The 26,744-nt window shown below is 39.5% G+C and overlaps 1 protein-coding gene across 1 annotated transcript; it reads left to right on the forward strand.

Annotated features, from left to right (window-relative positions):
* Positions 1-26,744, forward strand: stag2b (STAG2 cohesin complex component b). The gene is made up of 32 exons (XM_072439847.1): positions 1-73; positions 162-305; positions 380-476; positions 546-622; positions 720-924; positions 1,369-1,520; positions 2,699-2,772; positions 2,851-2,974; positions 3,056-3,154; positions 3,324-3,403; positions 3,621-3,728; positions 4,174-4,285; positions 4,376-4,493; positions 4,579-4,682; positions 5,150-5,242; positions 5,324-5,413; positions 5,930-6,133; positions 7,561-7,631; positions 7,709-7,796; positions 7,888-7,968; positions 8,742-8,834; positions 9,714-9,888; positions 10,588-10,727; positions 10,879-10,980; positions 11,793-11,941; positions 12,934-13,062; positions 13,264-13,490; positions 15,976-16,189; positions 19,314-19,421; positions 20,360-20,486; positions 21,381-21,458; positions 23,860-26,744. The coding sequence occupies exons 2-32, from the start codon at positions 252-254 to the stop codon at positions 23,881-23,883; spliced, it is 3,597 nt and encodes a 1,198-aa protein (XP_072295948.1). The 5' UTR covers positions 1-73; positions 162-251; the 3' UTR covers positions 23,884-26,744.

The raw sequence follows: 26,744 nt of genomic DNA on the forward strand, positions 1-26,744 counted from the left end.
AGATACACGATTCTCCTCAGACACAGACTTCTCAGAGGATATCGATGCAAGAAGTACGAGCTCGAAAGGAAAGGTAAAGGAATGCATTGCCGTTTGGGTCAGGCTGAATATATTCCTGCCACCCAAGTCTCTTTGTTCTAAGTCTCGTTTTATTTCTTCAGGGGGGTAAGAAGGGCAAGAAAGCAGCAGGGGAGAAAGGCAAAGGAGGGAAGGGGGCAGGCCGACTTAATGGCCACCACCAGGAAAATGGGATGGAAAACATGATGCTGTTCGAGGTTGTGCGGCTGGGCAGAAGTGCAATGCAGGTAAGCACAACTGAGCTCGAGTGTTCACAATGACATGCAATAAACAGAAAACTAAATCTTTGTTGTTCCTGTAGTGCGTTGTAGACGACTGGATAGAGTCTTACAAGCATGACCGAGATGTTGCGCTACTAGACCTCATAAATTTCTTCATCCAGTGCTCAGGATGCAAAGGTACGGATCAAAAGTAGTGTTTTTATTCTGATTATTGAATAACTAAAAAACATTTATTGTTTTTCTCAGGTGTTGTCAGCGGAGAAATGTTCCGTAACATGCAGAACTCGGAGATCATTCGACGAATGACAGAGGAGTTTGATGAGGTACTTCTGTTTGTCCTGAAATTAATAATAAATCTCCCAACGACTTTTGCTACTGATTATTTGTTTTTTAATAACTATTTCTCTTGTGTTCCTGTAGGACAGCGGTGACTACCCTCTAACTATAGCAGGGCCTCAATGGAAAAAGTTTAAATCCAGTTTTTGTGAATTTATTTCGGTGCTGGTTCGTCAATGTCAATATAGTATCATCTATGATGAGTACATGATGGACACAGTCATCTCTCTCCTCACCGGACTATCAGACTCCCAAGTCAGAGCCTTCAGACACACCTCAACACTGGCAGGTGAGAGAGAATGGCTATTATTACAAATTATTTAATCTTAATTTACATTTTATACAATGTTGGGTTATACATTCAATGTGGGTTATTCTAGATTTGTATTTTTTCCTGCATTGTTATGTATATGTGAAGCATCCCTCCCTCTTCTTATTCAAATATTCAAATACATACAGATGGCAGAGAACCATGTCTTTCCTCTCTGTGGCCTTCCTCTTTTTCTTAATATAAATCAACATGTAAATCTGGCTTGCAATTAGAAATGCTGCAAGCGATTAAAATATTAACACAGAATGATTTTATGTATTTTATCCAAATTTATTATGAATATATCTATAATTATTACAGATGAAAGCAGTCTGTTCTCTAGCCTTTCTGTGTCTTTATACAATATTATAATGCCGGTTTACATCGTGCTCACCCTTGTCCTTTTGTGACTTGTTTGAATAGCAATGAAGCTGATGACAGCCCTGGTGAATGTAGCTCTCAATCTGAGCATCAACATGGACAACACCCAGCGGCAGTACGAGGCGGAGAGGAATAAGATCGTGGCCAAAAGAGCCAACGACAGGCTGGAGCTGCTCCTGCAGAAACGCAAAGAGGTACGAAGGGGACGTCTAATCGTCGCAGCAGTGTGTTAATGAGGCGAGAAATTGTGTACGCTATTGCATATACCCAATATCAACCAGTTGACTTGAATGGAAACTAGTTGAACGTGTCATCAAAGCTGCTTCTGAAATCCTACGCTTTATTGCTGTAATCTTTTCCTAGACCCATTACAGTAACTTTGCAACAGCCGACTTACTGAAAATACATGTAAAATTATCCTCCAAGAAATGTGTATTTGAGCCTTTTCTTAGGTTGTATTTGCATGGTGACAGAGCTCAGAGAAGTGAGAGGAAGTGTTTAACCAACCAAGCCCCTGTCCTCAATCATTGTCCTGTCCCTGAGTCCTATTTTAGTGAAGTGTAACGCTGAACGTGTGCCCAGGCTGCTTGTTAATTGTGTTAATCGCTCTCTGATAGTTTGTTGTGACGATGAATCTTAATGAATGGGAGATTGGTAAATACATTTATATTAGTTTCAGTCAGTTTTCCAGTATTGGCGTTGGTATCGTTATCTGTGCAATATTCTCCCAAAAAAATGCTATTAAATTCAAATATTTCCTTAAGAGTGTAGACTTTTATTGATGTGGGCTGCTGTTAGACCGGCTAAATGTGAACCGAATATGAATAAATGGATGTTTTCCTGCGAGTACACCTGAATACACTTAAAGGATGACTGTATCCTTGTGTACATTTCCAACAATTATCCCTTGTGTATCATGTTAGAAGGACGTGGCCCCTGTGGGATGTTGGCCCCGCGGTGTCTGTGCGTGCGCTTGACATTACTCTCACATAATTGTCACTTGATTGGGTTATGTAACCGTGGGACCCACTGGGCATCCATCTGCTTGTCCGCTGTGCTGCCTCCGTCTGCGCGCTGCCACATTTGGCTGTCACACACGTCTCGTTACATCCACAATACCATCCAGTCATGTCCTCGTTAGACAAAGGGCTGCTGGTCCCGCGCAGACTGCCTCATCGCTTTGACACAACACTTAACATTTCAAACCTGTATTCTTTAAAGCAAGTCATTTTCAACATAGAGTAATTGTTGTTTTTGTAAATCAATGCGTGAAAAGTTCAAAATTTGTCCTGTTTGTGTATCAACACCTCAAAGTTTTGATATCTATTTTGTTTGTCTTCTGCTAATTCCTTTATTGTCTTTCTTCTTCCAGCTCCAAGAAAACCAAGACGAGATTGAAAACATGATGAACGCCATTTTCAAAGGAGTGTTTGTCCACAGATATCGGTACGGTCTTATAATGGCAAAGTAAATGGATTATTGTCAATGTTTTGATTTTTATTTACAAGTTTTGTGCGTTCGCAGTGACGCGATAGCAGAAATCAGGGCGATCTGTATAGAAGAGATCGGTGTGTGGATGAAACTCTATAGTGATGCCTTCCTCAATGACAGCTATTTGAAGTATGTGGGCTGGACAATGCATGATAAGGTGAGGGACCAGATCATTTCAAAATGGAGCTCTTATTTTTCCGTGGTTTAATGCCAATTCTTGTGTTAATCTCTGTCCCAGCAAGGAGAGGTCCGTCTGAAGTGTCTGACAGCTCTGCAGGGACTTTACTACAACAGAGAACTCAATGCAAGACTGGAGCTCTTCACCAGTCGCTTTAAGGTGAGCTCCACCTGCTGGGCGAATCATGCACTGCAGTCACAACTGTTCATTCAATCGAGAGCATCACTGAACTTATTCTTGTGGAGGAAAAAAAAAACAAAAGAAGAAGAAATAATTCACACTTTTGATTGTTTTATATGAATTATGGTTTCCCTTTTTCCTCATTTAGGATAGAATCGTGTCCATGACTCTCGACAAAGAGTATGATGTTGCAGTGCAGGCAATTAAACTTCTCACCCTCGTTTTAAAGTAAGTGCCTTTTCTTGTCTGTTTGTGTGTCTTAAGACCCACATTTATTCTCTGGCTTTTAATATTGTGACTTTTGTGGTCATCTGTGTCTGTTCATTCATTTTATTTTGTTTTTAACTATTGTTATTGTTTTTTAATACTTCATATTTACTGTTTTAATTGGTTAACAGTCCTTGTTATATGTAATGCCTCTGACATGTGTTGTTTGTCCCTGCAGTAGCACAGAGGAAGTGCTGACCCCGGAGGACTGTGAGAGCGTCTATCACTTGGTTTACTCGGCTCACAGGCCGGTGGCGATCGCCGCAGGAGAGTTCCTCTATAAGAAGTATGTCATTGTACACACTCTGCTATAAGAGCCTCAGAATGTTTATTTTCCTGCTTTATTTATTGTTTAATTTCTTTGTGTACTTTCTATCGTACTGTTAAGTCCATGTTTGAAGGAGAGCGTTTCTTTCATTTATTTTATTTTCACAATAATTACTGTATTACCATGGCTTAATATTTATCTTGTAGTTTTTTTATTTTCACAATAATTACTGTATTACCATGGCTTAATATTGATTTTGTAGGTTTTCTTTGCACTTATAAGGACCCTTTTGTTGTTTAAGTAGATGCAAGTTCAATAGCATAATTTATTCTCTTTTTAAGCGACAAAATGCTGAAGTAAACAATGTCAGATTTTACAATATCAATACAAATAAAGTGTCCCCTTCTTATAATCTTGTGGCTATATTCTACAATCTGTCTAATCAGTTTTTCTGTTTGGGCAGATTGTTCAGTCAGCGAGAGCCAGAAGAAGAAGGCGCCCCCAAAAGGAGAGGAAGACAAAGCCCGAATGCCAATCTTATAAAAACGACAGTCTTTTTCTTCCTGGAGAGTGAAGTATGTGCCGCGTTATAACTATTCATCGGCTCTGGGACCGTTTGTCTGCAGTTAAATGCTAACCAACGCGGCCCTGGTTGTACTTTGCAGCTTCACGAACACGCTGCCTACCTGGTGGACTCTCTGTGGGAATGCGGTCCTGAACTGCTGAAGGACTGGGAGTGTATGATAAGCTTGTTGATAGACGATCCGTTACCGGGAGAGGAGCGTGCGTTACTTTCTTATTTTTTCACTGCATCGTTTATTCTAGCATGAAATGGCTCTGAGGTCAATGAATTAATCCGTGTTTCCAGCTCTCACGGACAGACAAGAGACGGCGTTGATTGAGATCATGCTGTGCACTGTACGGCAAGCAGCCGAATGTCACCCACCGGTCGGACGAGGCTCAGGAAAGAGGGTAAAACACTACCACACACTTGACTAAATATATATGTTAAGGCTGCAAATAACTCTTCTTTTCGTATTCGACAAGTCAGCGATTCATTTTCAGTTTATTCGACTAGTCATACCATTATATCTGTTGTACCATGACACTTTAAATACATTTTAACCAAATGAAGGTTGAAATATGGTGACTGGAGAATAGGATATGTATACAAATAAAGTGTAATAATCAGGAAAATACTCTTGACATTTTTAATCTTGACATTTTTGTGTAATAATTCTTTTAATTCGTTTTTTTAGATCCTATTTTTATGCTTTTTATAGTTTGTATTGTCCATATAACGATCATTATTATATCAAAATACGACTACGATTAATCTTTACAGTCGACTAGTCATGATTAATCGGTTTAATTGTTGGCAGGTCTAATAAATATACAAAAGTGTGTGCGTGTAACTAGAATATGACATTTGTTTTCAGGTAATGACTGCAAAGGAGAAGAAGACGCAGTTAGACGACAGAACTAGAATGACAGAGTTGTTTGCTGTGGCATTGCCCCCTCTGTTGGCCAAGGTACGACATAACATCCTATTAAGTTTTAGGCAAAGTTACGCATTCAACAAGTTTGACTAAATTCACACTTGTCGTTCCCAGTATGCTGTAGACTCCGAGAAGGTCACAAACTTGTTGCAGTTGCCTCAGTATTTTGACTTGGAAATCTACACCACGGGACGTCTGGAGAAGGTTGGAAACTTTTTAAAAACACTTTGTTTGTTTTCAGATTCTAAACTGTGATAATGTCCCAGTTAAAGATTTTGTCTGTTGTCCATTACTACTTGGAGGTAAAGATTATTGAGCTCATTTACAATTATTGAGTTCACAAAAGGCCACTTTAAAGGCAAAATTAAGTTATTTCAATTAAATCTAAACTCTAAAAAAGTAAACGCAGTTGTTTATCTGGCTGTTTATGTCACATTGTCTTAACTTTATCATTCAGAAAGTTTGATTTCATGAAGTTGATCACATACTAGAGTTGTTGCGTATCAGACAACGGAACATGGCGTTAGTCAAGGAATGTTGCTGTCGTTTAGCTTGATTTTACGATTATTCTCGTTTTTTTTAACTCTAAAATGTGATTTTGTGACATCTCTATTTACTGCAGACTTTTAGATTGTCGTGATGACATCTTAAACCAAGTAATGCATCGTTCTGTAAACCTCATTTCAACATGTTTGTCCTCTCTTCTCTATCGCTCTTCAGCACCTGGAGTCTCTCCTGCGTCAGATCAAGGAGATAGTGGAAAAGCACACAGACACTGAAGTCTTGGAGACCTGCTCGAAGACGTACCATGCCCTCTGCAACGAGGAGTACACAATCTTTAACCGAGTGGATATCGCCCGCTCGCAGCTGCTGGACGAACTGGTGGACAAGTTTAACAGGCTACTTGAGGATTTCCTACAGGAGGTACAGGGCCATCAGGCACTCGTTAAAGTTTCTCTCACCAAGTTTTTATCTCCAGATTTCAGTTCAGTTCCAGCAAAGTCGTACTTTTTGGAAATTGGGAAAATAGTGCTTTTTGTAACTGCACTAAATAACTTCTCTGATGGAGTCTGTCACCTGTTTGTTTCCATGGAGATGTTAAGTTCCTCAGTTATTGCCTTGCATATGCTCATAAATACTGGACTAACCAGTTTTCTCAGAGGGATGAGGACAAGGCCCCGATCTGTGCTGTGATTGGCTGTCAGCAGGAAGCGGGCGACTGAGCCACAATCTCAAAAAACCTACACTTTCAGGCCCTTTACATCAAAACAAGAAACTGTCTGAACTTTTACTTTAGAGTGCGCCCGAAATGCTCCAGAAAAGCACGTAGTCAGAAACTTATGAGTTGTAAAAGTAATTGGCTTACTGATTACTCATTCAACCTTAATCCTTAATAACTTAATTTCAAAGTAATCGGATCACTGATTAGTTTAAAAATGTATAAATTATGAAAATCAGCAGAATTTTGAAATCCTTCCCCATCTTAAACTTCCATTTATAGATTTTGTTTTATAAATCTTGCTATAATGAACTTGCAAAGCGGTCTCAACATTTATTACAAGCCATTTTTGAGCTTCACATCTGAACTCACCGTTTCTGTTTTACCAGATCGATTGGCTTTTTATGGCATTATAATCGCTGCTATCGGCTGTGCACATTGTGTGTGTTGTGTAGTAGAAACTGAAAGAGTTCAGAGGTGAAACACAAAAGGAGCAGACACAGATCCACACTGGGCTGCAAGAACACGCTTAAGTGGTTTAATCTTAGTGTTCGGCGCGGATATGAGCCATCAATCTAGTAAAGTGTAAAAATCAGAAACATCTCAGGGCTCAAACTGTACTTTTTTACTTGGAGGCTCATGCGCTCCCAAATGTTTAACTTATGAAAGCAGACCAAAATGTAGGACAAAACCAAACTTAAAGAACCCAATTCTTTACATGTTGAATCTGTGGATGGAATTAAAGTGAATACGGTGCCATTCTACACATCTGATCTTGCACATTTACCGTAGATCATTTATAAACACAAAATGACTATCTGCAGCTCCTCAAGACAAAATCGTTTAATGCCATTCTGTGGAACACTCCTAGCCACGCATTAACCATGGAAACAAGCGACGGTGGCGGCTCATCCTCTAGAGACGTTACATGTCACATCTTTTCACTGCATCAGAATAATTTAATACAAAAGGATTATTGATCGCTTTAGCAAATGATCGATGAAACCCGTCAGAAGCGTTTTATTCAACCCCCCAATTCAAACTATTATTCCTTTCCATATCAATAAGCAAATATTATAAAATCACTATACTTTATCTCCATAATCCATCATCCATAAACGTTTCCTTTTAGGGTGAAGACGCAGACGAGGACGATGCGTATCAGGTTTTGTCGACTCTAAAGAGAATCACAGCATTTCACAAGTAAGATTTTCCGTCACAGTTTGGATTGTCGATGGTCGGTTTCGTTTGTATCTGACTCTTGACATCCGTTTCCATAGCGCACACGACCTATCCGGCTGGGACCTTTTCACCAGCAATTTCAAGCTCCTAAACACGGGCATAGAGAACGGAGACATGCCAGAACAGGTGTGTGAACGCACATGAACGTTTTGTGAATAGAGTTGTTGTTACAAAATTCGCTACACGTCGATGCTAACGCTATGTTTTCTGTGAGCAGATAGTCATCCAGTCACTTCAGTGCACCCACTACGTCATTTTATGGAACCTGGCAAAATCGTCTGAGGGAGGTGCAAGAAAGGTGAGTGCTGCGGAAATGGGTTTGTGGATGTTTTTGATTCATCCACACCTTTTTAGCTCAAAGCAATTATGCAATACAAGTGTCTGTATTATGTTTGAGGGGATTTGTTATGTAATTTTGATCAGATTTCAAGTAGTAGAGGCTCAGGAAAGAGGGTGAAACACTAAATATAAATATTAAGGCCGCAAATAACTTTCTTTTTTTATTTGACTAGTCAGCGATTAATTTCAGTTTATTCGACTAGTCATACCATTTATTTCTTTCGTACCATGACACTTTAAATACATTTTAACCAACCAAAGTTTGAAATAATAAGGTTGAAAATTGAAGTGTAGTAATCAGGAAAATACTTTTGACATTTCTAATCTTGACATTTTGTGTAATGATGCATTGAATTTGTTTTTTAGATCTTATTTTTATGTGTTTTAAAGTTTGTATTTTGCACATAACAATCATTATTATATCAAAATACGACTACGGTTATTCTTTATAGTTTACTAATCATGATTGATCGGTTTAATTGTTGCAGGTCTAATAAATACACACACTCACACTCTAAATGTACAAAAGTGTGTGTGTATCTAGAACTGTTGTGTGTGTGAAAAGAAGCCGCAACAGAGCCATTATTGGTTATTTCAAAATGTTTCAATTAAATTTCAAAATGTTAAAATCAAGGTTCCTCACCGCATTTTGCTGATCTCAAAGCGCGTTTCAGCTTTGCGAGAATGGCGTCCCGGAAACGTTGTTAAAATGCACTGATGCTTGCGTTTCAGGACGACCTGGTGACCCTGAGGAAGCAGATGAGGGCGTTCTGTATGATGTGCCAGCGCTACCTCACCAACGTCAACACGGCCGTCAAAGAACAGGTGACGAGAGGAGGCCTAAAAGTCTGGTTTACAGTGCGGCAAATGGCATTGTTTGAGCGGCAAAATGTTCTTTCTGGACTCTACATTTCACTGAAAAATAGCGATGGAAACGTAGCGAATGGATTTTACAGATTGTAGCAAAAGCTGTGACTGAAAACTGCTTCTGGGTGTGGGGGGGGGGAAGTGTGATAAAACGGTCTACTTAAGATGACCTTGTATTCATGAGTTTGAAAAGCATGTTATTTCAGGGTTAAAACAACATTACTCTTTCACGGTCTTGTATATATTTTCACGTCATGGTCGGCAAACGTTTTTGGTATTTTGGCTGCACGATTCTGGAAATGATTGTGATGTGGCTGTCCAGAACGTCAATATTGATATTATTGAAATATTTGAATATACTTTTTGACACAATAATTTAGTATTAGGTATTTTTGCAAGAATTGTGTTGATGTATCAGTCAAATTTTGTCTAATTAAAGCTTATCCAAGACTAATTTGTGGTAATTTCAGACTGAAAATTAAAATTACAGTATGTTACAAAAAATCAATCAAAAACATAACATTTCTGCCTAATGTTGTTGCGTTATTGCACATTTAATTTGTTGTGATATTGAATGTTGCGTCAGCCAATGTTGCCATAATATCTATACTTCTAATCTATATTGGTCAGGCTATTTAGGATATACAACATTTTACCTATTTAGAAGAACTAAATACTGTATTTTCTGAAATGCAAATAATTCTGAAAACGTGGGGGAAAGCAGCTTGAACAGAAACTTTCATGCTGCTTTTTATTCATTGTATAACAGGCTTTTTAACGATATTGTACTTTTAGAAAATAGAAAGGTCTTGAATTGCACGTCTTTTCCCTCCGTAGGCCTTCACCATCCTGTGCGACCTGCTGCTCATCTTCAGTCATCAGATGGTGTCGGGGGGCCGGGAGCACCTGGAGCCTCTGGTTTACTCCCCCGAGGACTCGCTCCAGGCTGAGCTCCTCTCCTTCATCCTCAACCACGTCTTCATCGACCAGGACGACGACTCCAACAGCACAGGTACAGACGCCACAGTGCACCAACGCTTCCACCAGCGCACGCTCGCTTTAGGGGAGTCAAATCGCTGTTAGGTTTGGGCACGTTGAGTAACAATTAGAGATGTTGAGCTCATTCGTGATTATCAAGGTCACAATTTAATCCTAAGAACCAAAAAATCAAGTACTTTAAGTTTAATTTATAGAAAAAATAGACCTATTTGTAAAGTACTTTTTTATCTGTCTGTTTTTGTCAAATTTAACTTGATTTCGCCTCTCAAAAAGTTAAATTGTGTAAAGTCGGTCACAAAGAAGATTTCACTGTTGTTTGGTCTCAATATCATTTTATTTTTATGTTTTTTCTCACAATAATCGTTACATTAAAATTTCACATCGTCACATCCCTAGTAACAATTTTTATCAATTTTATCTGCTTTGAATTTAATTATTACATGGTGTTTTAACAGTTTTTTTTTGTGGGTTGTGAACTGCGATCTGCAAATCTTATTGCCCTTTTGGAATGGTTAAAGTAGTTTGAATGAATGACAATTGGCATAGTGTTTTTGCTATATTTAACCTTTTCCTGAATCAAAATGCAAAATTTCTTCCACAGGCATGGTCTAATATTTTGCTAAATTATATTCACGATGGCACAAAAAGGTGTTCGGTGTGTGTGTATATTGTTGCATAGCACGATCATGTTAAATTCTCCGTTTGTCTTCAGATGGTCAGCAGGACGACGAAGCGGTGAAGATCGAAGCCCTGCACAAGAGGAGAAACCTGCTAGCCGCGTACTGCAAACTCATCATCTACTGTGTGGTCGAGATGAAGACCGGGGCGGACATCTTCAAGCAGTACATGAGGGTACGATTTCACAAACACAAACGACTCTATGCGGGGGGAAATGCTACCGCGAGAGGAACGTTGGTCGGCTCTTTTTCCCGCAGAACTGTTAAAATGGTGTGAAGATCCTTTTTGTAACTTTTAATACATTTTCCTCTGCGCTCCTCGACAGTATTACAACGACTACGGCGACATCATCAAAGAGACCATGAGTAAGACCAGACAAATTGACAAGATCCAGTGTGCCAAGACGCTCATCCTCAGTCTGCAGCAGGTCGGTGTGAGAGTGCTTGTGGTAGAAGCCCAAACGTGGGATGTCACTGTGTTCCCTAGTGGTGTTTCTAATTAGAAACTCAGGAGTGGGCATGATACTCGATTTCAATAACACAATGATGGCAAAAAAAAACGCACAATAGACTAGTGGTTCTTCAACTTTTTACACCAAGTACCACCAAAGAAAAGATTTGGCTTTCCGAGTACTATCAGATCTTATCAAGTTTAAACAGGATTATTTTAGTCCTAAATTAGGGCTTAACCAGGTCTTAATGAGGAGTACGCCATTACACAGTAGTTTTAGGATGACAAAAGCACCGTTCAGGTGTCCGGCGTATCACCTAAAGTACCTCGTGTACATGTACCACAGTTTACGATACGCTATAGACTCTCATTTTCAACCCAAAATAATAGCACTTTCTTTATGTTACCATGTGGTCTCACGCTGGCTCTGATAAAGTTCAAGATCATTCTAAAACTGTTCAGAAAAGATCAAATTTTGGGAGTTTGTGACTCTTTTCTGTTGTCACTACTGGTTAAGATGAGTTTTTAGTTTCTTGAGGTGTCTTTTTACAGTTAGAAGTACAATTTAAATATGCTGACATGTTTCAATAGATTAACCCTTGAGTAATACTGGTTTTATATTACCACTCGAATGGAAAAACTCATGATTTTGATCAAATGTGAACGACTTTTCTTTCCATTCGACAGTTTTACTGAATCTGGTCATTAATAATCATCGCATGCTCGAAGCGCGACGGTCAGCTGTGTGAAGGTACAAGATTTTAACTCCCGCGTCTCCGCTTTTTCCAGCTGTTTAACGAGATGCTGTCGGAGCTGGGTCACGGCTTCGACCGCTCCTCGTCGATGTTCTGCGGAATCAAGGAGCTGGCGCGCCGCTTCTCTCTCACCTTCGGTCTGGACCAGGTCAAAACCAGAGATGCCATCGCGATGCTTCACAAGTAAGACCGCCGCACTACACCGGACATGCCGAAACTGTCGAGGGAGATAAATGGCTCGTTCAGAAATGCATGTCCTCCTGTCACATTATATCTGCCCTCAATCTGAGATGAGACGGGCAGACTTTTCCCTTCTATTTTTGTGTCTCATTATTTATTCAAGGGGTCGAGCTCATCATTGACACGAAGGAAAGAAATATGAGAAACAGGTTTCCATGTTATACGTAACATTTCAGTCTGAGGGGGATTTTATGGGATCATTTTGCTGACTTTTTAAATCATAAATGTATCAATAATAAGCTAAGAACTGATTTTGTTGCCAATTGTGTTTTGAACATATGGAAATTGTAAAGGAAACGCTCAATCTACAACAACAGTGTTTATACACAACCTTCTGATTCTCTAGGTCGACTAAAGACATGGCAAAAGCTCTCAAGACTATGATTATCTTGAGCTTGTTGATACTTTAATGTCACAGCAACAATTTATACCAAAAACGGGGCTAAACAGCACATTTATTACAACTTATTAAATGCTACAATTCTCTCAATTTATTCAAGCTGATTCACTCCATACCTTCTCTTTTCCGCTGTGATCCACAACATGAATATTTCCGTTCAAAAATAATGAGAATGATTATAATTATAGCATATAAATATATATATAGTATAAAAAAAAATAGTAATAGCAATAATAGACTTGGATAGACGGCATTGACAGATTAATCGACTAAAGTTGCCTCCATACTCTCCCTCTGATATCACAGTCTTCTTTATCCCCTTTTATTTGTTTTACAGTAATTATGGTGTGAAACTTGTATTTGTATTCGATGAATTGACCCAAACCAGAGCGTGACTAACCCAGGACGAGAACCGGACCAAAGCACGTCTACGTCAGGGCCTGACCGGGCTCAGAACCAGAGCCAAACCTGGATAAATGTCAGATTCTTCAGTATCTGTTCTGATCAGTCTTCCTCTTGTTCCTCTTCTCTGCAGGGACGGCATCGAGTTCGCTTTCAAAGATCCCAGTCCTCAGGGAGAAGGAGGTCCTCCACTGAACCTGGCGTTTTTGGATATCCTCTGCGAGTTCTCCTCCAAACTCATGAGACAAGACAAGAGGACTGTGTAAGCATTCGCATTCTCCAACTCCACTCAATTTGACACATTTCAACAGATGTTCCCACAACCGGTGCAGCTGCTCCTCTGGCACACTTTGTGGTTGTTTTTACGCTCTCGTTTTCCCCCCACCATTACAACAGCGGTGGCGTGTAGTTGTTCATTTTCTCGTCTCTTTCCCCGTGACCTTCCGTGACGGCGGTCCCCCAGGCACATGTACTTGGAGCGCTTCATGACGTTCCAGATGGCACTGCAGCGCGAGGACTGCTGGCTGCCCCTCATCTCGTACAGGAACTCCCTACAGGCAGGGGGCGACGACGACACCATGTCCGTGATGAGCGGCTACTCCAGCAGGGGCTCGTCGGTGCGCTCCAAGAAAATCAAGCCCCCCGCGGCCACGGCTGGACCCTCCGTCGCCAAGCGGAAACTCCCAGAAGGTAAAGGGCGCGCCGGTTAGAACGTGGCGCGACGGTTGAAGCACGGCACGCCTCTGATGCTTTGATCTGAAGCGTCGGAAGGCAGAGTTGTTGCCACATGTGCACGATGTCTGTCCAGTCTGACAAAGGGCTGCACAGTTCATGTAAAAGTACAAAACTATTCCAAAATAACCCTCTAACTATTTAAAGTAAAAAAATAAAATAAAAAAGTGATCGTAAAAGCAAATAAGATCAAATGTATCTATACATAAAAAATGTAAAACCACAAAAACATTATGGAACCGCAAAATAAAGGCTAAAAAGCTATATTTTTGGACTTGGCATTTACTTTCCGTGCACATTTCTGCCACCTGCTTGTCTCCGTAGAGATGTTCTTGCATTGTCTGGAAAGTACCACTGAATGACATTAAATGTATTGATATCAGTTTATGTCAATCGATAATCGTGTTTATTTAGGTCACAATATAATCATAAGAACTAAAAAAAATAATCTTGACAATTTTTGAAGCAAATTTTATTCAATCTATTGTAGAAAAAAAAAATACTTTCTCTGTTTTTTGTCACATTCACTTTTTTATTTTGTCATTCAGCAAAGTCGATTTACAAAAGCTGCTCACAAACTTGAGGATTGGTAACATGTTTAGTAACACCGTTTATTATTCTTACAGTATTTATAAAACAATAATATGGTATTGTGACATCCCTGGTTATCTATGTTGCATTTATCCAATTATCAGTGTTTTTATTGCTCAAAAGAAAAACATTCTTACTGTGAGCGTCAAGTTCTGCCCCGTGATTTGACCTGATGCCAGTCTAATGCCATACTGTGGAGCATTTCAAGCAAAGCAATAACACAAGCACGTGGCTGACTCTCACAGAAAAGTCACATGACGCACTTTTAAACCACAACCATGACGAACACCATCTGACCATTGAGAGAATAAAAACAATATTTAAGTTGTGTCCGTTCTGTTCAGGTGCCTTTGTGCAGAAAAGTCCAGATTGTATTTCATGGGTGTGATTGACAGCTGATCAGAATTCTGAGGCAGGAGCCCAGATTAACCCAGATGCCGCAGAACCGTGTCGACTCTCGCTCTGAGCCCACGGAGCAGATTAAACGGCAGATGGCAGCGTCACTTAAAGCGCATATGTTTGATCCATTTTCTTTGAGCGATATCACAATAACGTTCTGTTCAGTCAAAGTAGTTGCTACATATGCCCAGGTAAAACCGTTTATACAAAACACTGAAAAGTATTCATCTAGTTTAGCAGCTGTAATTTGGCTTTGAGTGGAGTATTACAATTTAAAACCACTAAATTGCTTTTCATGGCTTCAAATTAAATTGCTTAAAGGTTTTCAAAAACTATATTCAGCCTTTTCCAACTCTTTAGCTGGCTAAATTGGAGAAAGGGCAAGAGAAAGCTTTTTTTGGGACAATAATTGTTTGCATATTCAGAAACTCGTTTCCCACATCGACGCCCGCTCAGGTTCCAGAAGGAGAGTTCCCAAGCATTTTTTCCCAGAGTTTAAAATGCACGACTGAGGCTCATGTCAACGAATCTGTGTAATCCTTCTTTCAATGGTCCATGGTTGAAAAAGGGAAAAAAAATCTGGTTTGAAAGGTCTGAATATCATTTGAACTTCGGATGAATCTGATGAAATACCATAACTTCTATGATGCAATTAATATTAAAAATTTTCTAAACATATGTGTAAAACTTTGAGGAGAATTTAACTTCCAAAATCCAAGAGGTGGGCAAACGTTTTAGCGGAGGGGCATTTGACAAATTCCACAACATTGTATGTCCTGATGAAGTTCTGCACTGACCGGTCAGATCACCCTATTTGAGTCACTCTCCTCAGGCAGGTGGCCACTCTTCTCAGGCAGGTGGCCACTCCTCTCAGGCAGGTGGCCACTCCTCTCAGGCAGGTGGCCACTCCTCTCAGGCAGGTGGCCACTCCTCTCAGGCAGGTGGCCACTCCTCTCAGGCAGGTGGCCACTCCTCTCAGGCAGGTGGCCACTCCTCTCAGGCAGGTGGCCACTCCTCTCAGGCAGGTGGCCACTCCTCTCAGGCAGGTGGCCACTCCTCTCAGGCAGGTGGCCACTCCTCCCAGGCAGGTGGCCACTCCTCTCAGGCAGGTGGCCACTCCTCTCAGGCAGGTGGCCACTCCCCTCAAGCAGGAGGCCGTTAGACTCGTGAACACTTTCTAAACACTGTACCATAATTTAATCACTCACTGCACTGCTCACTTTCTGCACTACATATGTAATTTCGACTGTAAATTTGTGTACATATTAAGCCTATTTTTATTCTTATTTTTTTATCTTATAGCAGATTTGAACAGTTTTTCTTTTTGACTTACATAGGTTGTCTTATCATTGTTCATTGTTTTATGTTTCACCAAAGCAAGTCCATATGTTTGTGAAACATTGACAATAAACCTTTCCAGATTGTGACGTTCCTGTTTCCTGTGTGTTTGCAGAGGAGAGCAGCAGCAGTGAGATGTGGCAGCAGACCATGCAGACTCCGGTCATGTTGCCCTCTCCTCACCTCACCTCCACCGCCATGAGAGACCCCAAGAGAGCACGCGAGGACAGCTACATGGGCGTGTACCCCATGGCCCATGAGCAGACGCCCCATCACCCGCCACACCATCAGCCCACGCCCCAGCACCACCCCCCGCCCATGGACTACAAGTATGTCTCCTTCAGAGCCGACCGTTCTGATTTGTTTGAAAATGTTTATTTCTTCAATATTGAACATGAAAAGATGGTCTACTGCAAACCACCAGAATACGTTCCATTTTTATACACTAATTGAGCTTGTTTTGTTTCATTTGAGTTTCCAGGGAGCAAACAATCACGACAGCCAGATGCAGTTTTTAAAATAGTCCTTGTATGTGGTGTCGGGCTGAAACAAGTTAATCAGTTAAACGCAACTAAAACATAATTTAGATGATTCTCAAACTATTTAGTTCTCAAGTAATTGTTTTGTGACCTATACACAGGCCCCAAAACATAACATGTGACGATGAAGAGGTTTTTTGACTAACACAGATCTACACCAGAAGCTCCAGCAGCAAACCTGCACCACACACACACACACACACACACACACACACACACACACACACGAGTAGATTTATTCTACATCTGAGACGTGAAAGCTGCTCCTGCAACACGAGTCTGTATCTACACGTCATTTCTACACCAAACTGTTTTATATTGCTTATTACATATTAAATGTTGGTCATTGTTATTAAAACTCAACAAACGAGGGACAGAGTTTTTGATAGAGCAGTAACGAGCCGTGGCTGCTCGATCAGACTGCACCAGACGCAGCAGCTGTGTTGGAGCAGGGTTTTTGTGGAGGATAGTTCACACTAAGTCTGGAGCTCTGCTGAGCTCTTGTGGTCGTAGGCTTTGATCGTGGCACTCGCAAGACCACATTTACACGCTGTAGCGAATCATTAATATAGGGAAAAAGCTTGTGGTTGACTCCAGCGTCCAGCGACAATTCAATCCAATGGAAAGAATCCCGAGCTGTGCAGTGAGCTGTGCGCTGAGTGTTACTTTTAATTAAATGTACACATGCTGTGTGAGCTCGGGGGTTCGGCTGCTTACTCATGTCTTCCTTTCTTAAACGGTCTGTGATGACAAAATCAAAACCCCATATGACTCCCAATGGCAGCCGGGCCTTAGCTTGTGATTGACGTGTGCAGAGTTGTTGAATGAAATCAATGTTCAGACTTACATTTATTTTGGATTGATGTTGATTTATTTAGATCCACAGATTTCAAAAACCCACAGCTGATACAATTCCACGTAAATAAATTCACAATTATCAGCCAAAGTGGCACAGTGAAAATCTGTAGGCCTTGAAGCCCAGGTAAAGGCTCCACACCTGTTTCCACTCTAGAGTGCCCCCTTCTGTCTAAATATAGAGACTAGCTCTAGCTATAAGCCTTCAACAATGATACATCTTTCATTTTCTACCGCTTGTTCCCTTCAGAGGTTGCAGGTGACTTAGAACTGGGCCCAGATTGTCAGGGTTAACAAAAATACAACGGAAAAATAATAAATATAGGAAACATAAATTTAGTACAGGCTGCTTAAAATGAAGCTAGTAAGTTTTAGCAAATACATGACTGTTTTTTAAATCATTCTTAGCCCACCTAAGACGATAAAACTTAAATGGCCTTTACATGGTCCTTATAAGATTGTTCAACATCATAAAGCATGTTATATTTCTCCAATCTGACTACAAATTCCTGTAAATTGAGGGACAAATAACTGCTTCAAAAAGACTTACGAAACATGTGCAATTCGTTTTTAATAATATTGTTTGCAAATATTCTTTATTAGGATGTTCTCAAGGGCCATAATCTTGGCTTCATCTGGGTCAAATTGATTAAAAATATGTTATTTACTGGCTTTCGCATTCCGAATTTAATAATTGATAAAATAAATAATAGATTAACCGGTCAGAAAAAATGATTAGTTAGGGCTGCACCCTAATGTTGTTTTCCAGGAGCAGTCAAGTTGGAATTATCATTTTAAATAGTCTTAAAAAAGGTCCTTTTAAATTTCCTGATGATGCATATCCAGAACGTCCTTTAAAATATTACCTGTAAAATAAAGATGTCTTCTGAGAATTGCTGCTCCATTGATCAGGAAGCCAGAGCCACAGCGGCGGTCAGTGATTGGTCCGTGAGCCCAATCCTCATAGATGTACTTTTTAATTACCGGCGGCCGTTTATTTCTGACGAGCTCGATGTCGTACACGCTCGCTTTAATACCTTCTGAGGATTTTAATATGCATTTAGGCTCCGGTCCAGGCGCATCAGTCGGGAGGATCGTAATTCCCCATTTGAACGCTATCAATTTTAGAGGACGAACGGCGGGAAACGTACTCAACTCTGCTGCCAAGCGCGTCTCGTGTCGCGGTCAGTTTATTTACCCTGGATGACTAGAGAGTTGCAGCTGTCCAGTTGTCCATAGAGCTCCTTAAACCCGGTATGTTCCTTAATACAGCATAAAACGTCTCTTTTAAGTGTGACGTCTGAAGTGTTTTCTTATTGCTCGAAAATGCCTTGGGGAAAACGTGCATTCTTACATTAGATCTTACCTGTAACTTCACCTGCTGCACCAGATAAGACCAGAGATGAGTTTAATGCCATACTGCGGAACATTCTAGGCATGGCAACATCATCTCCATGCCGATATCTCTCTCAACATCAAAGGTTTATGTGTGGAAATGACTAAATTGCACCGATTTGCACCTAAAGGCTTTTCATATTTCATTGAATCAAACGTATTTTTCCTTATAATTAGCCTTTGAAATACCATCCTTAATTCAAAGATTTGGATGGAGCACGCAGAAGGATTTGTTTGAAGGATTTATTGAAAGTTATGCAAAATTTGGATTCTCACACCAATTTTATCTCTCGTTTATTCAAATGCCAAACAAGAAATCCAAAATCCCCGCTGCTTTAATTAATTTTCTTTTTATCTTATCTGGGAACAAAATGAAGCATTTAAACCTGGCTCTATCCATTTTTCAGATTTATACAGCCCAAATACGTGCAATTTTGACACATTCAAAGTTTAATTTTGATAAGAAAACATTGCATTTGCAATACCGTTTTCTAAGTTAACAGAAAAAGCATCAAATCGATCTTTCTAAACGTAAGATTTTCTCCTGTTCATCGTCAGTCGGCAAGTCGTAATCGAGTAATGTTTGGGTTAAAGTTCAGGATAAATCTCGGTGAATTCCACAAAGCACGGAAGTGTAATGCGTGCGTTTTGTTTGTTTGATCAGTTCCCAGGTGACGTGGATGCTGGCTCAGAGGCAGCAGGAGGAGGCGCGGCAGCAGCAGGAACGAGCCATGAACTACGCCAAGCTCAGGTCCAATCTCCAGCACGCCATGTGAGGAACACTCTTTATTTATGCTACATTTAGTGTCTCTTTATGCTTTATTGCTTTGTGTGTTGCCAGTTACACTAACGATTGAGCTGATGTGGTCCTCATTACTGCACATTTTAGAGGGTTTATTGGCATTCTCTTCACCCTTTTTTCACGAGGAGCTACATATTGTAATATTTAAGTAATTTCCTTTATGGATCAATACCGTTTATGCAAGTTTTTTCGTCACTGATATTGTTCATTTCATCAAGCAATTTCCCGGAGAAAAGATGTAATTTTGTGATGTAAATAATAGTGCTGGTCTGACTTAAAAAAACTATTTATTTTAGATGAGGCTGACACAACTAATCACTGACTTGTCGACTATTTCAATAATTGTTACGCCTTAAAAGGCGTTTTATACCAAAGATGGCCTCATCATTGAATTAAACTGTCATAAAAAGCATAAACAATGTAATTTTAATCTAGACTAGACTTTAAAGGGGCAGTACCTGATTCTTTTAACTGTTTTTAAATGTGAAAAACGGAACTCTTTGCAGCTCCACTTGCATCGTTCACTCGCCTCATGCATTCCCAGCATCCTAAACTTTCACCGCGATGAATGAGCTAACAAATATTAGCATGCTAACGACGCACTACCTGCTTCATTGAAAATAAAACGCTCTATCAATGGATACAGAGAAAGCGCTGTGGTCTCATTTTCACCCGAGTAGCTGATTTACAATACTATCTGTACTGGGGAAAAACAGGTACAGCTCCTTTTTAATAGTAAACATTTGTAAACGAAAGCTTTTAATCAACATATATTATCTCGACCTGGACCCGTCGACCAATCGAAACACTCACCGCTGCCTGTTTATCTTTAAAGTGTCTGTGGTGGGATTTAGTTGCACATTTGACGTGGCATAACCGCCGCTCTAACATGGTTGTGCTGCCCGCAGTCGTCGAGGCACTGGTCTGATGGAGGAGGACGAGGAGCCCATCGTGGAGGACGTGATGATGTCATCGGAGGGCCGCATGGACGACCTCAATGAAGGCATGGACTTCGACACCATGGACATCGATCTGGTCAGTGCCTCGGCTCCGCAGCAGAACACGTTCATACTGCGCCGCTTTCTTTATTACTTTCATTTACAAAGCCATGAACGAGGAGAAGATGGAGCTTTAGTCAAGTTTCAGTGAAGCAATGAACTTGTCTTTGCAGCTCTTTAAGTGTCAGATATAGAGGAACGTAAAGAAGCCAAAATTAATGTTTACATTCATACAGAAAAATGTAATACGATTAGAAAACGGACAAAGGAGCAATGGTAATGTCTAATGATGCAATGGAGCTGTTTCTGAGCTAAACTCTCCCTCCCTTTTATTGCAAGTGTCTATTTAGCTTTTTGTTTTCCAATGTAGTTTTGAAAATACAAATGGCAAATTAACTTATCTAGGGCAAGTTGATTGAATTGTTTCTTCCTGAAATGATGCATGTCTGATTCATATGAATATAGTTTAAAGCTATAACAATGACTTTGTGGTACTTGTATGAGTTGTTTAGATGAAACTTGCATTAGGGACGTAACGAGCGAGCGCCTGGCACAGCCGTGTGTAGAAGTATGTGGTGTTCAGACAGACGTGGAGGAGTTTGCACATGTGTTCAGGTGTATCATGCTCACAGCAGGAGGACACACTCTGCCTTCAGCCTAAACTATGAATCCTGACAAACTCATTCACTCGTGCCACGCCAAATCTATGTGTAAAAATGTCAGATCGATGCGCTCCAACCCAAATGTCTGGTTTGGATGTTTGTTCTTGAGCTGAACTCCAGGAAAATGCCTCCAAATGTCATGTTTATCGGGCTAGAAAATTAAGCCACGCTGAAGTGTTTCTAATTTAGCCGTATTCATTACACGGCTGAGTCTTCACAGTCCACAGTGTGCAAGTTAAAATTAAACATTTTTATCTGGTCTTTTGCAGCCTCCGTCTAAGAACCGGCGCGAGCGCTCCGAGCTCAAACCAGATTATTTTGACCCCGCCTCCATCATGGACGAGTCGGTAAGAAACATTATTTTATCTTTTAATGGGGAACAGGGATGAACCATGTTGGTGAATATTTTACATAAAGCTGATGTGACAAAAAAAAATAAACAAACACACATTATTTTCCTCTTATTGATCGATCATGATTTTATTTTATGGCTTTCTATATACATTTTTTGTAAACATTTGTCAGATTACTTCTAAAGATCTGCTCCAAACAAAATGCTTTTACTGTGATCTGCTGTAGACCTCTAGATTCAAAAAATCCATGCAAATAATTGACAATTCTTCTTCTTGATTAATTGTGCAGCTCTAATTTTAAACTGCTCCATATTTCAACTTTCTCTAATGTTGAACAGCTAAACTAACACAAGAATCACACGTCTTTAAGAGTGTAGAGTTTTAAACTGAAGCTCTGTCAGGATCAGGATCTCTTTACTTCAGATCATTTTGTCTGCACATTACATTTTATCACAATTGACTTAGAACCATTCGAAAAGCATAGTTTATTTTGATACAGCTCATGTCTTTATCATTGCATTCCTTCATATTAAAACAAGACTGACACTTTCGTTATTAAACATTTAAGTTTTATACTAGTTCTGTTAAAGCTTCAGATCATTTTAAACTGTTCTCAAAAGTGATTTTCAATTTGATATATTTTGTTTCACTACTTCTCAAATAAGTAATGTTAGAATCGATTTAGTGTGGACTTTTCAATCCTAATTATTTCTCCACAAGAGTCACGTTTGCTCTATCAAAATGTTGTATAATAAATGCATATATTTCGTCATTAATGAAGCGGCATGAACCAAACTCTAAATATCTCCTTAGTATTGTTCTTTTCTTCTCTAAAATATGTTCTTTCCTGTTGCCAAAAAGCACAGCGTGTGATTGCTGATAATCCGTAGTTAAACTGAAGAGAATTGTACCTCTTTTTCTAAGATTAAATATGTACTTTAATGTCGCAGGATTTTTATTCAGTAAGTATTGAGTGGTCCTTGAAATAAGCGCGCAGCCGGAATAAAGCGTTTAGCAAATGTCTCCAGGCGTCACGTTTGTCGTACCATCGAGGCTTTGTAGCTTTGTTTACGTTAGCACCGGCTACTAATCGTGATGCTTTTGTAGACGACTGTAATCTTGTCGTCGTCGCTAAAAATGGCTGCAACGTTTGTGTGAGTGAAAGCTACTCTTGTTGACGGCAAGTTTAAAGTTTTATCTGCAAAGTGTGTCAGGAACGGTGATGGCTACAGCGGTGAGATTCAAACTTCTCACACAAGTATCGTCTCGTAATGCAGTTCAGTCTAAAATAAACATAAACCCGGACTTGATCTTAACCAAACAAGGATACAGGGATTTTCGCCTCTTTTATCAGATCTGTCACGTTGAGAGCAGTCTATTTTCAAAGAACCGTTCAAAAGACTCGCTCTTTTTCTTATAGTCAGGAAAATACGGTAAATAAGTCGCTCCGGGGTATAAGTTGCACCAGCCAAGAAATGCATAATAGAGAAGAAAAAAACACTTGTCCCGATTGAAGGCTTCCAGATAAAGAATATTTACAAGCGCAGATGTGACGATATCAGATGTTTGTGTTACGATTATGAGAAAAGAAACTTCACGATTTGATGATTGAGATGGTGATCAAACAGTGAAATCTTTCATTTTCTTTCATTCACATTGGCTAAACATGTTACTGCTCCTCAAGTTTGTGAGCGGTTTTACACTATTTAACTTTCTGAAAGACAAAATCAAGTTAAATGTAAAAAAAATAGCCAGAATAAAAAAAAATCTTTACATTTGGGTCTATTTTCTGGGCTATAATATACAAAAAATATATACTTTTGCCTCTAAAATTGTCGCGATTATTATTGTTTTGGTTCTTAAAATTACATTGTGATCTGAATAAACACAATTATCGATTAACCTAATGATCTTGACATCCCTAGTAGCGAGCAAAGTGTATTATTGATACAAAATCAGAATCAGCTTCTTTTTTTTTTAACGTTATGATTTAACAATGTGACTGTTTTCTGGACAATAAGTCGCACCAGCCAAAAAATGCATAATAGAGCAATATATAAGTTGCACTGGAGTATGAAATGTGGTTGCAAGTGTGGAAACAACAGATGATAACATATATAAGTCGTTCCAGAGTATAAGTATAACTATAAGTCACACTCCGGCCAAAACTATGCACAGCGACTTATAGTCTGGAAAATACGGTACACAAGATCTTTTGCCAAGTGTTTGTATCTGTGCAGTCCAGATAAGGTTTATGAAAATGGTATTATAATTATTTTGATTGATTGACGGTGGAGCTGGTTGTCATGACGTGCGTTTAGCGCCTGTAACCACGCTGTCGTCTTGTACTTTTGTGTCGCCGCTCGCTAACGTGTGTGTGTTCTGCTCCCTCCAGGTCCTCGGGGTGTCCATGTTTTAAGCTAATATCCAGATGATTTTGACACTGGAGAAGAGAGAAGAGGCGCTTTGTATTTAAAGAGAATTTTAGATGCGAAGACCGACGTGTTTTTTCTGTTTTAAAAAGAAGAAAAAAAATCCTAAAAATTGCAAAAACTACAACGAAAAAAAAACACACAATCTGGCTTGTTCTCCACGTGGACCAACGACAACCCACACTCAGTGTTGCTTGCTCAGAGAGGACTTTGTTTCAAATATTTACTTTTTATAATCTTGGGTAAGCTCTTCCTGTTTGAGAATAATAGTGTAACAGGCCACTTCCAAAAAACTATTTAGAAACGTGTCTGAAGAAATATCCATAGCTTTCTTTTCTTTTTTTCCTCTTCCAGATTTTTTTAATGGGGATGAATTGGTGTGTTTTAACTTAAGAAACCTATTTTTTTTTTTTTTTTTTTTTTATGTCTAACCCTTTTTACAATTGTAGTAAGTTACCAGGTGTGAAGTAGTAATTTATAAACAGACTAGTAGCTTGCTTGTATACCGTGTTAGCCAAGTGGACGGAGGTATTCAGTTTCTGTGCTCCCTTTGCTCCTCCCATTCTCTCGCTTGAGTCCCGTGCTGTTGGGTCTTTGTCAAAATGCCCCGCCCCCAACCCCCCCCCCCCCCCCCCAAAAAAAAAAAAAAAAAACACTGTTGGTCCGAAAAGGCAAGATCTGGAAAGTCCTATCCACTTTTTTATGCTGCGAAGCGTCGTCGAACCTATTTAAAACAGAACTCGGTAACTTTTTTTGTTTTTTTGGCCCATTTTCCTCAATCACATTTCATCAACATTTCGTAGTAAAGAGCCATTTTAAACACAAACGAATCCAATTGACTCCACTTTAGCGATTGGTTATACAACTATGCCAGTCTGAAGACACTCGAAATTAAGCGTAAACTCAAGACGGCTTAAAAGTGCTTAAAAATCGCGCAAAAAACGAGAAATTTCAATGATAATTTTTTTGTTTTTTTACACTTCTCTTCGACGTAGCCAAACCGACATCTCATTTGCCATAACGAAAGCTGAGAAATAATGACATTTTGTGGCTTGTTGGTTGTACTTTCTCACCAGGTTTGAGACTTAATGCCACTGGGTCGGCAGCGCTTGGTCTCGCAAAGTGTTTTTTTGCAAATAAATCGCATAAAGTCACTGAAAATCACCCCCGAAACAAGTAATTTAACAGTCACAGATCATAGTTTTAAAGAAGTGTTACTTAGTTCTGTTTTAACGCAATGTTTTTTTGTATTTTTTTTATCCCCAAATTTGGACCGCTACAAATTTGCCACCATAAAATTGGGATTTATTGTTTTTGTTTTTTTCTTATAAGGTCCAGCAGCATAATGTTGAATGGGTATCTCTACATTTTAAATAAAAGTTATATATGGATCGGTGCTGAATTTATATGTGCTTTTTTGTTTTTTTCTTACGTTTAACTTTTCGACTTCACAAAGTTTGAGAAACGTGTAAGTAACTAAAAAAAAAAAAGAATAATGAAAGCATGTGTTAATAGCCGTGCGACAAGGAAGATTTTTAAATTTGTATTTTAATGTTTTTTTTTTCCGGTCTTGATAATGTCTTCGGATTTCTACCTTTTTTCCTACGTGTAAATTAGTTTGGATATCTAATGAAGCGACTTGTGAAAAATCAGCTTTAAAATGTTGTATCGACATGAAATCCTGTCACAAATACGCTTAGATCTCGAATATTGCAGTACGATATAACAAGGTAGTCACTCAGACAATACTGAAGATATAAGAGTTATTCATTACCGCCGTGGCAGCTAGACAAGGCGTAGATTTTTGGCATATAATTGTCACTCGAGTTTATTGAACTGTTTTGTCTACTGACGTTTTCTTTTTGTAGTCATTCCATTGCTTTTTACGCCTTAAACATGCTCGCGGAGGTCACACAATAATCTTCCACGTCTGAGAACGTCGCGTTTCGAGGCGGTTTGAGAATTCGGCGGCGAACGGGTTCGCGCTCGTGACGTTCTAAGCGATTTCATGACGTTCGCAGGCGGAGGGCGGGCGGGATTCGGTTACAAACTTGTAGATATTTATAATTTTTTTGTTCGGAATTGTGTCCACGGTGTTGTTTGTCGCTGGAAAACCCACGACAAATGCGCTAAACTGTTATAATTAAATTTTTTTTGACACAAAATACATTGTTTCATACAGAAAAATCTTTGTAATTACAGAGATCAAAACGGCTTCGAAATTGGGTTCAGAAATTGTTGCCGTGGCTCCTAATAGTCTTTTTTTTAATACTAAATTATCCAATTTCCATTGTTCGGACGGGAGAACTCGTGTCACCTTCTGTTTCATGTGGAAAACCTTTGTAATTACAGAGATGACTGTAAGACAAAACTGCCTCATTTCGACAGTAAAATGATACGTTACGTGGAACTGCGACCTGCCCTCCGCCTCCACGTTAAACTACGAGCGGTTTATGGAATTGTGAACGTCACGTGTGAACGCAACCGATCCAGAGCTGGTCAGAAATAATGTGATAGAAACGGCCTATATGTGTTTGCCTAATTATTTTATGTAAGTAAAATGAAAATTCTTTTAAAGGACAAAAGTACTGTTTATTGTTTGTTACTTACCACTACATTGGTATAAATGCTTATTAGATCATGTGTATATATACAAATTTTAATTTCTTTTTTGTTTTGTTTTTTGTTTTCTTCCCGTTTTGCCATTTCTGTGTTGTTTTCCTCCCCTGCACTCTTGCCTACACTCTATAAGTTGATGTCTATTATCCCATCCTCTTTCGGTCACTGTTTCTTCTGCTTTGTACTTGTCTGGAGACAGTAACTTTTGAATAAAAATCAACACATTTCA

The sequence above is a fragment of the Eucyclogobius newberryi genome, unplaced genomic scaffold (assembly GCF_026437365.1).
Source record: "Eucyclogobius newberryi isolate DKJ021-1_F unplaced genomic scaffold, fEucNew1.0.hap1 SCAF_11, whole genome shotgun sequence".
Classification (NCBI taxonomy): Eukaryota; Metazoa; Chordata; class Actinopteri; order Gobiiformes; family Gobiidae; genus Eucyclogobius; species Eucyclogobius newberryi.

Coding starts and splice junctions, on each gene's coding strand:
- stag2b (XM_072439847.1), top strand. CDS start 252: ATGGAAAACATGATGCTGTTCGAGGTTGTGCGGCTGGGCAGAAGTGCA. Junction 6,134..7,560: donor TTGAGGATTTCCTACAGGAG/GTACAGGGCCAT, acceptor GTTTCCTTTTAG/GGTGAAGACGCAGACGAGGA. Junction 20,487..21,380: donor ACACCATGGACATCGATCTG/GTCAGTGCCTCG, acceptor GGTCTTTTGCAG/CCTCCGTCTAAGAACCGGCG.